Source organism: Lampetra fluviatilis, chromosome 54 (genome assembly GCF_964198595.1).
Source record: "Lampetra fluviatilis chromosome 54, kcLamFluv1.1, whole genome shotgun sequence".
NCBI classification, from domain to species: Eukaryota; Metazoa; Chordata; class Hyperoartia; order Petromyzontiformes; family Petromyzontidae; genus Lampetra; species Lampetra fluviatilis.
Window position 1 is genome coordinate 7,947,592 of NC_136328.1, and position 14,861 is coordinate 7,962,452.

Sequence of the window (14,861 nt, forward strand, 5' to 3'; positions counted from 1 at the left end):
ACACAACGCGTGCACGCAACACAATGCACGTACAGAACGCACACAAACAACACAGTGCGCGCACACACACCGCATCGCACGCACACGATGCATGCGCACACGCAACGCATGCAACGCAGACAACGCACGCAACACGCATGAGCAAAATAATCAGAACCAGGAGTGTATTTCCCGAGTCAAGCCGTAGAGCTAAGCAGCTCTTTTTCAAGAGCGGCTCGGCAGGCAGACGACATCAAAGCGTTCCACAATAACAGATATATATATTTTTAATGAGAATAGCAATCATGTTATAAAATTACATTCACACTTAAACTTTAGTGGTTTAAATGAGAACAGAGTAGAGATGCCAAGAGACCAATCTGAGGTGGTTACATTAAATAACTATTTTTTATTTTATCAGGTAAGGCCCAGAATCGACCTGGCCACATATGATAGGTTAACAAAGTGGCTTATCACATGGAAACTTATCACAGCCAAATACTCTAAATTATTATGTAGAGGGAAAACCCGGAGGACCTGGAGAAAAATCCACACGACCACGGGGAGAGACACATGCAAACTCCAAATATTCAGCAGGCGTCGGGGTCAGGATTGAACCCACGACCTCTGTGCTAACCTCCGATTAGCACAGTTTTACTTCTTTCGCACCGTGCCAATCGGAGGTAGGGAAAATAAATGCTCAGTTTCACACGTGGCAGGCTTTTGCGACCAATATTATTAATAATAAAGGTTTTTTGGTTGGATTGCGTAAATAAATGTGTCGTAACTCTCCACGACCAGTCGCAGCCAGTCAGTAAGGGATTTGTCACGTAACCAAAACGCCACTTAGTTACTCCTTCAGCCTACCGGTGTGTTGCAGAGTAAATCCACAACATTTACAATTTGAGTACGACATTTCGCTGGTAATTACATGCAGCATCATCGGGCGATTTTTACGTGGCAATCCCTTATGTCTTGGTTCGGTTCGTCTCCAAATTTGGTCGGTAATAATAATGTATATATGTGTCTGTGATTACATGTAGGCCTCGCACAGGAAGCCTTTGCTTCCTCGGGAAACTTCCCTGGGTGTCTCCGGGCGGCGTGCCGTCTCTCCAGCTCTGTGCCGTGCTCCACGTGCGCACGCGTTGCCCTGTGGGGAGCGGCGGCGCGCTGCCTTGGCGCGCCGCGTTGCGAACCCGACGACCCGAGTTCGAAGCCCGCTCACGGCCACCGTCAGTGACAAATATCTGAGCAAGATCCTGGGCATCCGCTAGTTCGACTGGGCTTTAAATGAGTAAACGTCGGAGACAAAAGGCGGCCGGGCGTGGTTGTTGGCCACCAATCCACTCGTGTGCTACTCGCGAACGGCACTGGCCCCAAGAGTCAGTTTCAAGCTGTTCGGGGTGTATCTTTGTCTGTGGCAGGCGCGGTGCGACGCGTCGTCGTTTGAGAGCGTGCGCTGCACGTTCTGTGTGGACTCGGGCGTGTGGTACTACGAGGTGATGGTCGTGACGTGCGGCGTCATGCAGATCGGCTGGGCAACGAAGAACAGCAAGTTCCTCAACCACGTGAGCTGCGCACGCGCACACACACACGTAACGGCGGCGCGCACCCGCAGAACCTCTACGGAGTGTCTGTGAGAGTGTCTGTGAGAGTGTATGTGTGTGTGTGTGCATGAGTGTGGGGAGCGGTGGTGTAGCGGTTAGCGCCGCTGCGCTACAAACCCAGCGTCTCGAGTTCGATTCCCGCTCACGGCCAACACCGGTGACGATTATCTGAACCGGTCTCGGTCCCCCCCTAGGTCGACTCGGCCTCAAATGAGTACCTGGTGCGGTGTGTAAAAACATTGCCACTGGAGAGACAAAGGTGGCCAGGCGTAGTGTTGGCTACCCCCCATCCCTCGTGTGCCGTGCCGGCCTTCATAGGTGCTCGCTAACAGCACTTGCCCCAACAGTCTGTTGAGGCTATTGGGGGGGATCATTGTCTTTGTGTGCGACTTCACCGTTCCACACTTCTCCCATCTATTCACGGGACACGCCGGTGTCCCGCGTATAGCGAGTTCGATTCACGCTCACGGCCAACCACCAGTGACGATTATCTGAACCGGTCCTGGGCCTCCCCTAGGTCGACTCGGCCTCAAATGAGTACCCAGTGTGATGTGTAAACATCGCCACTAGGGAGACAAAGGCGGTCGGCGTGGTGTTAGCCACCCACCCCCTCGTGTGCCGTGCCTACCTTCATAGGTGCTCGCTAACAGCACTTGCCCCAACAGTCTGTTAAGGCTATACGGAGGATAGTTGTAATATATATTTATACATGTTCTGCTGTGTTTTTTGGTTGTGCCTCTCCAACAATCGTTATATCTTGATTACAAACGGTTTCGTACGTGACTCGAAATTGAGCTCAAGTCCCAACAGGAAGCGTTAACCATGACGCCGCCACGCCTTTTCTCCTTTGAGGCAGCATCATTGGAGGCAATAATACGGAATTGTTTGCCTTGAGCCCAGTGTCTCGCTGGCGAGCTGTTGATGAATCGCGGTCCTTGCTGTTGCTGCTGCTGTTGTTGCTGATGCTGCTGTTGTTGCTGCCGCTGCTGTTGTTACTGTTGTTGCTGCCGCTGCTGTTGTTACTGTTGTTGCTGCTGCTGCTGTTGTCGCTGCCGTTGCTCCTGCTGCTGTTGTTGTTGCTGCCACTGCTGTTGTTACTGCTACTGCTGCCGCTCCTGTCGCTGCTGTTGTTGTTGCTGCTGTTGCTGCCGCCGCTGTTGCTACTGCTGTCGCTGCTGTTGCTGCTGCTATTTCTGTTGTTGCTGCTGCTGTTGTTGCTGTTGTTGCTGTTGTTGCTGTTGCTGCCGCTGCTGTTTCTGCCGCCGCTGTTGCTAATGTCACTGTTGCTCCCATTGTTGTTGCTGCTGCTGCTGCCGCTGCTGCTGCTACTGCTACCGCTGCGCCTTCAGGAAGGTTACGGGATCGGAGATGACGAATACTCGTGTGCGTACGACGGGTGCCGTCGCCTCATCTGGTACAACGCCAAGAGCAAGCCCCACGCACACCCCTGCTGGAAGGAAGGTACTAAACTTCAACAAATGTTTTTATTAAAGAAAAATGTAACCAGGTTAAGGCCCACTGAGCTATATAGCTCTTTTTCAGAAGCGACCTGGCCACAATTGATAGCTCAACGAAGTGGCTTATCTTGAATTTTATCGCATCCAAATACTCTGAATGCACATTCAATCTAAATGTGGAGGGAAAAACCGGAGGACCCGGAGAAAATTCTGCGCCACCACGGGGAGAGAGACACGCAAACCTGCTGCGATATGGAGATGATGCCAGATGGGACCCATCGTGTGCCGCTGTTGTCATCGCAGGAGACACGGTCGGCTTTCTCCTGGACCTCAACAAGAAGCAAATGGTGTTCTCCCTCAACGGCACGCCGTTGCCGCCTGAGAAACAAGTCTTCGGATCGGCATCGTACGTTTACCAAGTGACGCACAACGCTTTGATATAACCGGGACGCAACCACAGAGAAGCAATTGTGGGCGTTCTGCGCAATCCGTGCCGGGGCTGTGCCAAGCCGGCGTGGCACGAAGCAAGGGTGGATTTTAGAGCCGGACCGATGCCAGATTTTTGGCTCCGATGCCGATACCGATTTTTTTTGGAGAGTTCTCGTCCACCGATTGCTGATATAGCGACCGATATTTTGTAAAAAAATGCAACATTTTCTAATCAATTTAAAACACTTATGTTTATTAAGCTTTCAATATTTGAGGAACAATTTGCTTAATTTTAAACACACATTTTTGCAAGGCTGGTTGTTGTAATTACCGGCGAAACATCGTACTAGAATTGTAAATGTCGTGGGTTTACTCTCCAACACACCGGTGTGCTGTACAAGTAACGAATTGGCACGTTTAGTTTACGTGAGAAACCTTCATAATTGGCTGTGTCGGATGGTGGCGGGTTTAATGACACATATTCACGCAATCTAACCCGAATAAACCTTTATTATAGAGCTCCCTCTCCCAGATCATTTAGCAAATAGCAATACCAACTTGTCAAACATAGATTTACAGGAGCAAGAATCGATTGTTTTGGTTCATGTTTAAAGCATCGGGACACATCAGTTGGCATAAATTCCGATACCGATATTTTTTTCAAAGCCGAATATCGGCCGATACATCGGTTTAACTTCAAATCAATACTGCCCGGTGAGCATAATGAGATCTTCCACCGAACGAATTATTTCTCCGGTTGATTTTTTTCCACCGCACGAGCCGTGCTGGCGCCGTGCCGAGCAGGTATGGCACGAAGCACGGGGTTTGTTTTTCTCCGAGACGCGCGTAGCTGACGCGGCGACACTGTGTTTGGCGCCTTTCAGGCTGACGTCAGACGCGTTACATACACTAGCACATACACTAGCACACATACACTAGCACACATACACTAGCACGCATACACTAGCACACTAGCACACACTAGCATATACACTAGCACACATACACTAGCACGCACACAACAACAACAACCGCCATTCGCCACTAAGTGGCGGTGACGTCACCGCGACGCTTGTGCCAGGCCATGTGCACGCACACACACACTAGCACACATACACTAACACGCTAGCACACACACACACACTAGCACACACACACTAGCACGCTAGCACACACACACACACTAGCACACACACACTATCACACATACACTAGCACGCACACACACACTAGCACACATACACTAGCACACACACACTAGCACACACACACACACACTAGCACACATACACTGGCACACATACACTAGCACACACACACACTAGCACACATACACTAGCACGCACACACACACTAGCACACATACACTAGCACACACACACACACACTAGCACACATACACTAGCACGCACACACACACTAGCACACATACACTAGCACACACACACACACACTAGCACACACACACTAGCACACATACACTAGCACACAAACTTCTTCTGGGATCCCTCGTAGTCGAGTGATGTCCCTCCAGGTGTAACTTGTTGTGAGGTGGACCTGGCTGGCCATGGGTTTGGAGATGGCTGAATCGGCCAATCCCTGACCTGCAGATCTTGGCACAGTGGGGGCACCAGGATGGTCCACCCTGGAGCTCACACTCGTTGTTGTCTCTGTCTCTGGTGTGTGTGTGCTTTGCGGCGTGCTCTTCTCCTGGCTATCAACTCTCTTCGTTCAGCCTCAAAATGCTGAGTTCCATTGTTGATTTTGGCCCTCCATGATGGTCTATCAAGAGCCATAGATTTCCCAGTTGTTTGGATCTATGTGACTTTGCTTGAGGTGCATTTTAAGGTTGTCCTGGAAACGCTTCCTTTGACCTCAGGCAGCACGTGATCCATCCCTGAGCTGGGAACAGAAGCTTTGCTTAAGTAGCCTCGAGTCATTCATCCCCACAAGGTGACCTGCCCTCTGAGTTGACACTTCATCATGATGAGTTGGATCGCTCTAGGACACTGATATTAGTTCGTCTTTCTTCCCAGGTGATGTTTAGTATTTCCTGAGACAGTGTCGATGAGAGATTTTACGTGTTTACGATAGGTGGTCCAGGTTTCTGCACCCATATAAGAGGTTTGGAATGATCACAGCATTATACACAACCACTTGGGTCTTGGCTGTAATGTCGTGGTCTTCAAGGGCCCTGTTCTTCAGTGTTCCAAAGGCAGCACTAATTCGGGCAATCCGATGTTGGATTTCATAATCGATGAAGACATTGCTAGAGAGATGGCTGCCTAAGTATGGGGAACTGGGAACAATTTCTAGAATTGCATTGTTGGTAGTGATTGTAGGGGGTGGGATCTGTCCTCCCGGAGCTTGTTGAAGAAGGATCTTTGTTTTGCTGGTATTCAATCCTGCTGTAAGCGTCTGTGAACATGTTGACGATGACCTGAATGTCAGCTTCTGAGCAGGTGCTGACTTGGGCATCATCAGCATATTTGAATTCAATAACGGATGTGATTGATGTTTTCGACTTGGCTTTGAAACGGTTGATGTTGAATATGTTCCCGTCTGTCCTAGATGTGATATTTATGCCTCTGGGAAGTCAAAGCACACAAACACACATTAGCACACAAACACACACTAGCACACGCACGCTAGGGCACACACAAAAAGACAAACATCCCCGTATAACCTTAACAGACTGTAGGGGCAAGTGCTGTTAGCGAGCACCTATAAAGGCCGGCACGGCACACGAGGGTGTAGGTGGCCAACACCACGCCCGGTCTCCCCAGTGGCGATGTTTACACGTCACACCAGTTACTCATTTGAGGCTGAGTCAACCTAGGGGAGGCCCAGGACCGGTACAGATAATAATCGTCACTGGTGTTTGCCGTGAGCGGGAATCGAACCCGGGTTGCCAGGTTCGTAGCGCAGCGCACTAACCGCTACACTACCACTCCCCATGCACACACATACACTCCTAGCACGCACACACACACACACTAGCACACACACACATACACACACCCCTAGCATAGACCTCCCCCCCCCCCCCCCCAGCCAGATTTGGATGTTGAAGGCCAGCTTCCGTTCCGGTTCAACTCGGTTAAATTGGCGCTGGCAAACCGCCTGTGCCGTGCTGGTACCCGTGCCGGTTTCTCCACCGTGCTCGGCGCAATCCGTCGTGCGTGCGTTCACGCGGCCGTGTCGCGTTCCCCCACCCCACCCCCACCCCGTGCCTCCCGACAGGTCGGGGTTCTTTGCGGCCGCGAGCTTCATGTCCTACCAGCAGTGCGAGTTCAACTTCGGCGCGCAGCCGTTCAAGCACCCGCCCGCCGTGCGCTTCTCCACCTTCAACGAGTGCGCCACGCTCAACAGCCAGGACAAACTCATCCTGCCCAGGCACGGCCAACAGGCTTGGCCTCTCGCGGAGGTCGTGTCCTTCATCGACCCGTTCGTCCGTCGCGCGGCCAGCCATGCTCTCGAGCGTACTTGTGGTGGTTGTTGCTGCTGCTGCTGCTGCGCCTGTTGACCCCAATCAGCCTCGCCGAGTTTCAAGACAATTTTTTGAGGAGGGTCCTGCCAAGTTTTAGTTTTTTTCCAGGCCCCACGGTGGCTAAGGAGATGTTAACTACCTCCGCCTGGTGTGCAGGAGGTCATGGGTTTGATCCCGGACCCCCGTGCCCACCGCCTCCTGTATATTTGGAGTTGCACGTCCCTCTCTCCGTGGTGGTCACGTGGATTTCTTTCCGGGTCCTCTGGTTTTCCCCTTCACATTTAGAATCAACATCGCGCGTATTTGGCTGCTGCTATAAATTTTCCTCGTGACGATAAGCCACTTCACTGAGCTATAATTTGTGGCAATATTGCATCTTGATACCGGTTAAAATAAAAATAGTAAAAGAGTGAAGTCACGGACACCGCTAAACAGTCTGGCGGCATCGCGGAGCATTGCACGTCGCCATCGGGAAGGCGCCGGCCGTTGCGCTAACCGGAGCATGCGGGCTTCTGCCGTGTCGGCGAGGGCTGCCTGCGGCGTTGTCACGACCCCCCCGTGAGCGGCGCTGGCGGTCGTTGATTTTGGCGCTTGCGGTCACTGACTTTGGCGCTTGCAGCCGTAGAATTTGGCGCTCGGAGTCGTAGATTTTGGCACCCGCGGTCGTTGATTTTGGCGCTCGCGGTTGTTGATTTTGTTGCGCGCGCCGCGTGTCCCGCCAGGCACATGAAGCTGGCCCTGCTGCGGCAGCTGAGCATCAAAGAGAACTCGTGCTCGCTGTGCTGCGACAACATGGCCGACACGGAACTCTTGCCGTGCGGACACCGGTGAGGACGATAGGGGGGTGGGGGAGAAGGTGGGGGGGGATCCGGGGAGGGGGGGGGGAACACGCGATCGCCAGCGTGTCCAACACCATCATCACCAGCAGCGACACCTTCACCGCGACCGTCATGGTTGTAACGATCATCATCATCATCACCAGCAGCGACACCGACACCTTCACCGTGGCCGTCACTGTCGTAAGTAGCACCGACACCATCACCGATGCGGCGATCAGGCCGGTGGCGTCACCGCGTGTGTGTTGTTCGCTTGGCCATGTGCGCAGGGACCTGTGCATGCCGTGCGCCCTGCAGCTCGAGGTGTGCCCGCTGTGCCGCAAGGACATCAAAATGCGCAACGCCGTGCAGCCCTGCTCCTCCTAGCGCCTTGCCTGTCCGGTCGGGGTGAGCGCTGGCACTCGTTCGCTCACGACCACCCGCACTGCCGCTCGCCCGATCACCCAAGCGAGGACCGGCCACTTGGTGCAAGCTTCGCGTGAAGGCTCCCTTGTGTGCCGGGAGGGGTCGGTGCGGAAACGGCTGAGCGATGCCTGAAGGACTCGACTGAAAGTGGCAGCTCCGGGCCGCCTCGTTTCTCAGTCGGCATTGGCGCAAGACGGAGCGGCGGGGCGAGGATGAGGACGCGGCACGCGGCACGCGGCACGCGGATGCGGGCGGTCGACGCACGTGGGGCCAGTTTTTCCCCCGGCGAGTTGCGTGGAATTGAGCGTTTTGTGCGTGCGCCGAGCGGCGGCTTTTCCGGCCGTTGGCCGATGTGACCCGGCGATCCGGTGGACCGCGTTGGCGCCCGGCAGGAATTGAAGCCAACGCAGGTGGCCCGTGTCGCACCGGTAGCCATCGCTTCCGGTTCCGTGGGACCTTCGTCAAACACACACACGTGATATACGTATATATTACAACAACAAAAACCAGTGCGATTATTTTCAAGCGGGTCTGCAACTTGTGGCCACCCGAACAGCTTTCCCTTTAGGACCAAATTTTCAAACGCCTGCTTCTCTTCTTCCGGGACACAGTGTGACCCCCCCGGGACCTTATCCGGTGGGTGCACGAGCACAGATGACGTTCGAATGATGGGCGCGGTGGACTCTTAATGAAGAAAGCCTTAAGTTGTAACTCCCTCCCCCGGTGGAAGCCTGCGTTCTAAAGATGTCACTTATATTTTTTGATGCAAATAAGCGGACGAGCGTCGTCACATCGGCGTCGCGTGTCTTCTCCGTGTCTCTCCGTATTTTGAGTTTTTGTAAACCCTTCGGCCTCTCGCCCGTGTCTTGCGCAATCTCTCAAGTGGTTTTCTGTTTTTTTTAAACACATCGTCTGTTCTCACCACTCGCTTGTTGCGTCGAAGATGTTCAAAGCCTCTCTGCGCTCACGCCAGTCTTCTTGTTTCATTCCAGCCAGTTCCGGCCACCGTCGCGCGCCACACAGCCACCAACCCATGTTTCCAATTGGCAGATTCCCCGTTTGCCTTCTCCGAGAATACAGGGTGCTTCAAAATGTCTTGACACTTCTGAGAATTTACAACAACGCCACAGGAAATGTGCTGCCTCCGGGCTCTGGAGACCACCTGGAGAAGATTCCAGGCAACGTGTTGACAATGATGGCGAACAAGTGGAGACTATTTGACTTTTTGAAGCTATTAACATTACATTTGTTATCATGTTACAGTGTATTATCCGTTATTTTATCATTAAAAACGATAGCCCCATATAAGTGTTAGCATTTTTCTGAAGCACCCTGTATTGCCGCAAGCGTTCACGTTCCAGTTTTGAAATGGCGAAAGATAAAAATGACCCGGTTTTATTTTTCATGTCGATACCCGTAAATTAATACTTGGCTTGCTTATTTTGTTTACTTTACACGAACAAAAGGTGAAAAAATATATACCGAAAAACTTTTCAAAATGTGGTTCACCTTTGTTCAGCGACCAGGGCAGATGCTAAACCCGATTTTGTTTAGCACACACGCCGGTGCTAGCTGGTGTCGCTCCAATTTAACCTCTCTAAAAGTTTTGTCTGGAAGGCCTGAAGAGGATTATTACGACGCTTGTTTACCCAGGAAGGAAGTCTTGCCAAGTTTTTTCGCAGTAGTAGGGTTTGGGCGGGGTGATGATTGTTCTGTATATTCCTTTTGAGTAATCTGCAGTGTGATTGTTTCACAATTCGGGCAAAATGTTTGACCGTGACTCCCGCCGGTGGCACGATGCGGCCCCCGACTCTTGCGAATTACATCGCGTGATGTTTTTCTTTACTGTTGTTAGTCCTGCCGTGAAGCGGACGTCACGTAGTATGTGTTTAGCGTTCATAATAACACCGCCCATGGGGTTACGATCGCTGGATTGGAGCCGTTAACCGAGCGGTGCGATGGGGTGGCGATAGGTGCTTGCCGCCACCGGGGCCACGTCCGCCACCGTCTCCCGATATCGGGAAGAAATGGGCTAAACAACCAGGCCTGAGCCAGCGTGTTAGTCGGTCGCGGAACTACGTTTTTAAATGTCGGTGTGCTTTGGCTTCGTCAAGCTGTGCCCGTGCAAGAACAACCACGGAGGGGGGGCGGGGGACTGCTGCTGCATGTAAAATGCGAAAGTGAACGCGCGTGCCATGGGTGTGCGTTTTGGTTTGTTCACAACAGCGCTCAGTCGTCAAGGGGGTCATCCGTACAGGGATCCTGATCGCTCCCAGCGGTCGCTCGGGGGTGAGCATTAGGTTATCTGGGTAGTGGGGGGTTAGGTGACCTCTGAGAGATGGAAACCCCTGGTTTACAAGACGCTCGGTTGGTACGCGAGTGTCCGTTGTGAACACAAGGTTTGGGGTTCAGTCGGGTAGCTTTCCTTTGAGTTTACAATAATTGTTTTTTACATTCGCTTTGGGAATTTGACTTTCGTTCGTTCCACAATGCCATAATTTTACACTGGATGTTAGCAGGCAGCGGTTTCCACGCCCGAGCTCATTTGCAAGACGGAGATGCCCGTTTGGTTCAAAAGTCAGCAGTCCCAACCCATCGGCAGCTTGCTGTAGCTGGGTAGATTTAGCTGAGAGCTGATGGCGTCACAACGTAATTGTTGGGGACATTTACACCTGAACCGTTAATTTAAGAATCCTCTTGTGTTGTTTACCAACTTAATCGATACCGTTGCACCAACGATCCCGTGTGAGGCCAGAGGTTAAAGCCGGTGTTTATAAGTACAACATTGCAATGATGTATAAACCGTACACGGAATGAACACCTCCCCGTGACGAAACGACGCTAGAGTGTGCAGCAAAATGCTAATTTTTGATTACGCCAATTTGAAATAATTTCGCAACAGAGATAATATTTCGCATTGGGCCCTCGCCTGGTTCGATACTGGACGTTGAATAGACTTGCTATCGTTTCTTTTTTACAAATGCGTATAACTGTAAATGCAGTCTAGTTGGACACGTGGGCTTTCGCGACCAATATCCATCAAAGGTTTTTTTTTTGTGTGGGTTACATCGCGTAAAATATAAATGTGTCGTTAAACCCACCACCACCCGACACAGCCAATTAGTAAGGTTTGTCACGTGAACAAAACGTGCCAATTACTTACCGGCACAGCACACCAGTGTGTCGGAGAGTAAGCCCACTACAACATTTACAATTCGGGTACAGTGATGTTTCCACTGGTGATTACAACAACCAGCTTCATCAGGCGATCAGCCAGAAAAAAAGTGAAGTCCTGTTTCGGTCTATAAGTACATTTAACGGCACATTTATGGTTCACACGATCTCAACCAAAACATCTTTATTATGGAAATGCAGCCTATTCAAAGGGATGGGATTGTACTTGTGAAATGAAAAAAAATGCATCTTAGCCTTATTTATACCGTAATCGTTATCAAAGCAGTGCTGTATTTGGTGTTGGTGTATTTGGCATATGTCCGGCTGTTCATAAATCCACACTAACTAATACGACAACACTTAATACCCGCGGGTTCGTTCTTGGAGTGGTCTTAAGGCCCCCCCCCAACCCCTCGTAACTTTCTGTAGCGTGCTTACTTACCTGCCTTTTTGCGGCCATACAAGTGTTGCCCCCTCTCTCTCTGCGGCAGCAGCAACAGCGGCCGGTGGTGTGCAGCAGCGGTATGCAGCAGCAGCAGCAGTAGGTCTGCTTGGCAGGCAGGACTCGCCGTTTTTGAGGCACAGCAATGGGAAGAATCGGAGCACGCGGCGGGAATACGACAGGAGCCGGCAACGTTAAATAATCCCGATTTCAAAGCAGTAAACAATTCCAGGACAACAAAATGCAGCTGGAAATTTCCACACCCACCAAACAAAAACTAAGAACCCCGCAGCGTGTTGCAGTTTAATGAACGCACTTTGGGATGCAAAACGCAGTTGGCGTTGCACCCCTAATGTTCTAAAGGCTGTAACTTGAATTCCCATTCGGAGCCCAAACTCATCTCGGGGACGCATCCACTTCATACGAATCGACGCGGCCGTTCGCTCCGCATCGCGCTGTGTCGCCTTGACAACCCAAACTTAATCTCTAGGCAGCAGCAGTAGCTGCAGTAGCTGCTGCCCCTCTTTTTCCGATTCTCCTGGGGAAAACGACCCTCGGCCAAATTTGAACGCGTGATTCACAACCCATTGCCGAGTGCTCGGCTGGCCCCGCGTCGTCGCTCCGCTTGAGTTGCACACGACTCGTGGTTTTAACGTCGCTCGCAACTTGTTGCGCCCATCGCTGCTGCCTCTGGGCCGATCCCGGTGGGAGCGATGACGACGATGATGCCACGTGTTTGTCAGCTGGAGATGTGAAGGTGGGAGTAGAGGAGCAGGCTAAACGTTGGTGGTGTGATGAGTTAAGGAAAACGGTGTTGTGTGTGTATATGTGTGTGTGTGTGTTTTAAGTTATTGATTATTGTCAATGCACAGCCTGCAAAACACAATTGCTCGATGTTGTGATGAGCCAATGCCCGTTCGACCGGTGACCTTAAAGTGTACCAGTGCGCAAAACAAAATGACCACATTTGTGAAGTGCTTTCGGGACAGTTTATCACATTTATGTACGTGAAGGTATTCCCATTGACGCTGTGCGGAACGTGAACGGGTGGCATATTTTATTTAGGTCGTTCGCTCGCCATCGCTTATGTGTTGTTTCCTCACTTTCTCGAGGGCTCGTTCAGCATCATTCGGATTTGCAAAAGAATCCACAGGGTCAATTTCCCCATGATTTGTCCCCTCCCCTCCGCCCCCACCCCGCCCCCTTAAAAATGAGAGTGCAGTAAAATGTTTGATTGTCAAGAAAGCGAGTTTAGACCGACGTTTTAAGTGATGCCGAGAATTCACTCCAGGTAGGGACTGCGCTTACCAAACCCGGTAATGTTGCGGTGAGTTTACGCTGGAGGGAGGGCGAGGGTGGAAAATAGGTCGTTGGATGGAGGGGGTGGGGGTCGGGGAAGTTTATCTTTGAACCAAACTCATCCACCAGTTCGTCGCTGGTTCGTCACCAAACGCGTGGAGCGTTTTCGCACGTGGCCCGGCACCCATTTTGTCGAGCGCCATGATCCTCTGCTCCGCCTTTCTAACGTCACTTCCTGTGACGTAAAAACCCGTGACCCTGTTTGAATCGTGCGGAGACCGCCCATGATGCTCCGTCTCTCCGCGTGGTTCAACTTCCATCCACGCCAGTTCCGCGTCTACTGTGACGTTGCATCGTGACGAGGAGGAGGTGAAGAAGCACTCCCTGGAGATGCGGAATAATTTTATTGTTTCACATGTGTGTAGCACAGCAGTGTTGTTTATGTACAACAAATACTGTAAGAAAAATTATTTGTGATATTAAAAAAACAATGACCAACTATTGTTTCTTGTTTTTTGTACTGCTGTTAATCTTTTACTATTGTACGTCAACACTTTGATTTTGCGTGCATGCGTTTGACGAAAGCGATAATTTTTTTTGACAATTGAAAACACCGCAAATATCCAGAGATTTTAACAGCACGCATACATTCTATGGAAATATATCGAAAAAAATCACATCTCCGGTAAACCACGTTTCAAGTGAGGCGGAGGAGCTTCCAGTGGTCAAACGAGAAGGTAACCACTGTCCTGCACACTGAACAAGTCTAAAAATCTAAAAGTCATGAAAGCCAGATCAGACGGCTGAGACCATGGGCTCGCTACAATGGGGGACCTGTACGCATGTCTGTTGAACTTCGTTTGCACCGTACGTAGCCAGCCGTGCTCAACTAAACACAAAATACAGTTCTAGAAAAATCTGTTTCAATCTCGATGATTTGAAAGCGCATAGCTCCCATTGGCTTCCTAATATCGGAAGGAAGAGCATTCCAGACGGCCGCAGAAGGGCATCCGAAAGCGCGCGATACTGGTGGCCGTCTTTGTTCGATGGCTCGCAGCCAAAAGCCGATGCTGCTGCTGCCGCGAGGATGACCATCGGAGTTCGCGTGATGGTGGTTTATGCTCCATGACGAGATTCAACGCAGCCGGTGTAAGTTTCCCTCTATTAACCGATCAGTGACCGACCTCTTGCGGTCAGTGTGGCGGCCGGTCTGTCCGGAGCCTTTGGCGTGCGGTGGGTTGGCGCCTTGGCATTAGAAATTGGTGCTCTGTGAAATGGGATGTGTCGTGGTGTGGGAAAACGATTAAATAGCTTAGGGGCCGTCCATAAATTACGTCATGCACCTAGGGGGGGGGGGGGGTCAGACATTTGTGACGATGTGTGACGAGGGGGGTTTGAAAAATGTGACGTCACATCAAAATGCGCAACTTTAAATATAGACAACACGTTCTAAATTTTCTCTATCATCAGAGTGCAACGTCACGTAAAATACGCACTACAATGACAATAGTTGAAAGCGATTTGAAGCATGTTTTATATTTGGGGGGGGGGGGGCAGAGCTTTGTGACGTCATATTTGAGGAGGGGGGGGGGTCTGACTTTTTGTGACGCCGTGTGACGATGGGGGGGGGGGGTCAAAAATCGTCCAAAATCGCGTGACGTCATTTATGAACGGCCCCTTAGCGCGAGGCTTCTCGCTCGCCACGGTGGGAGGCTGACGGACGCACGGGACACCGACTGACGA

General features: G+C 51.3%; 1 protein-coding gene across 2 annotated transcripts in view; it reads left to right on the top strand.

Annotated features, from left to right (window-relative positions):
* RSPRY1 (ring finger and SPRY domain containing 1) overlaps positions 1 to 13,611 on the top strand; it is a 64,986-nt gene extending 51,375 nt beyond the window's left edge. For both annotated transcript variants that reach the window (XM_078879690.1, XM_078879691.1), the window contains exons 11-16: positions 1,404 to 1,547; positions 2,936 to 3,047; positions 3,347 to 3,449; positions 6,716 to 6,868; positions 7,685 to 7,789; positions 8,068 to 13,611. In XM_078879690.1, the coding sequence (XP_078735816.1) occupies positions 1,404 to 1,547; positions 2,936 to 3,047; positions 3,347 to 3,449; positions 6,716 to 6,868; positions 7,685 to 7,789; positions 8,068 to 8,164 (714 nt within the window). In that variant the 3' untranslated portion in view covers positions 8,165 to 13,611. The remainder of the gene's footprint in view (positions 1 to 1,403; positions 1,548 to 2,935; positions 3,048 to 3,346; positions 3,450 to 6,715; positions 6,869 to 7,684; positions 7,790 to 8,067) is intronic.
* Positions 13,612 to 14,861: the final 1,250 nt, after the last annotated feature.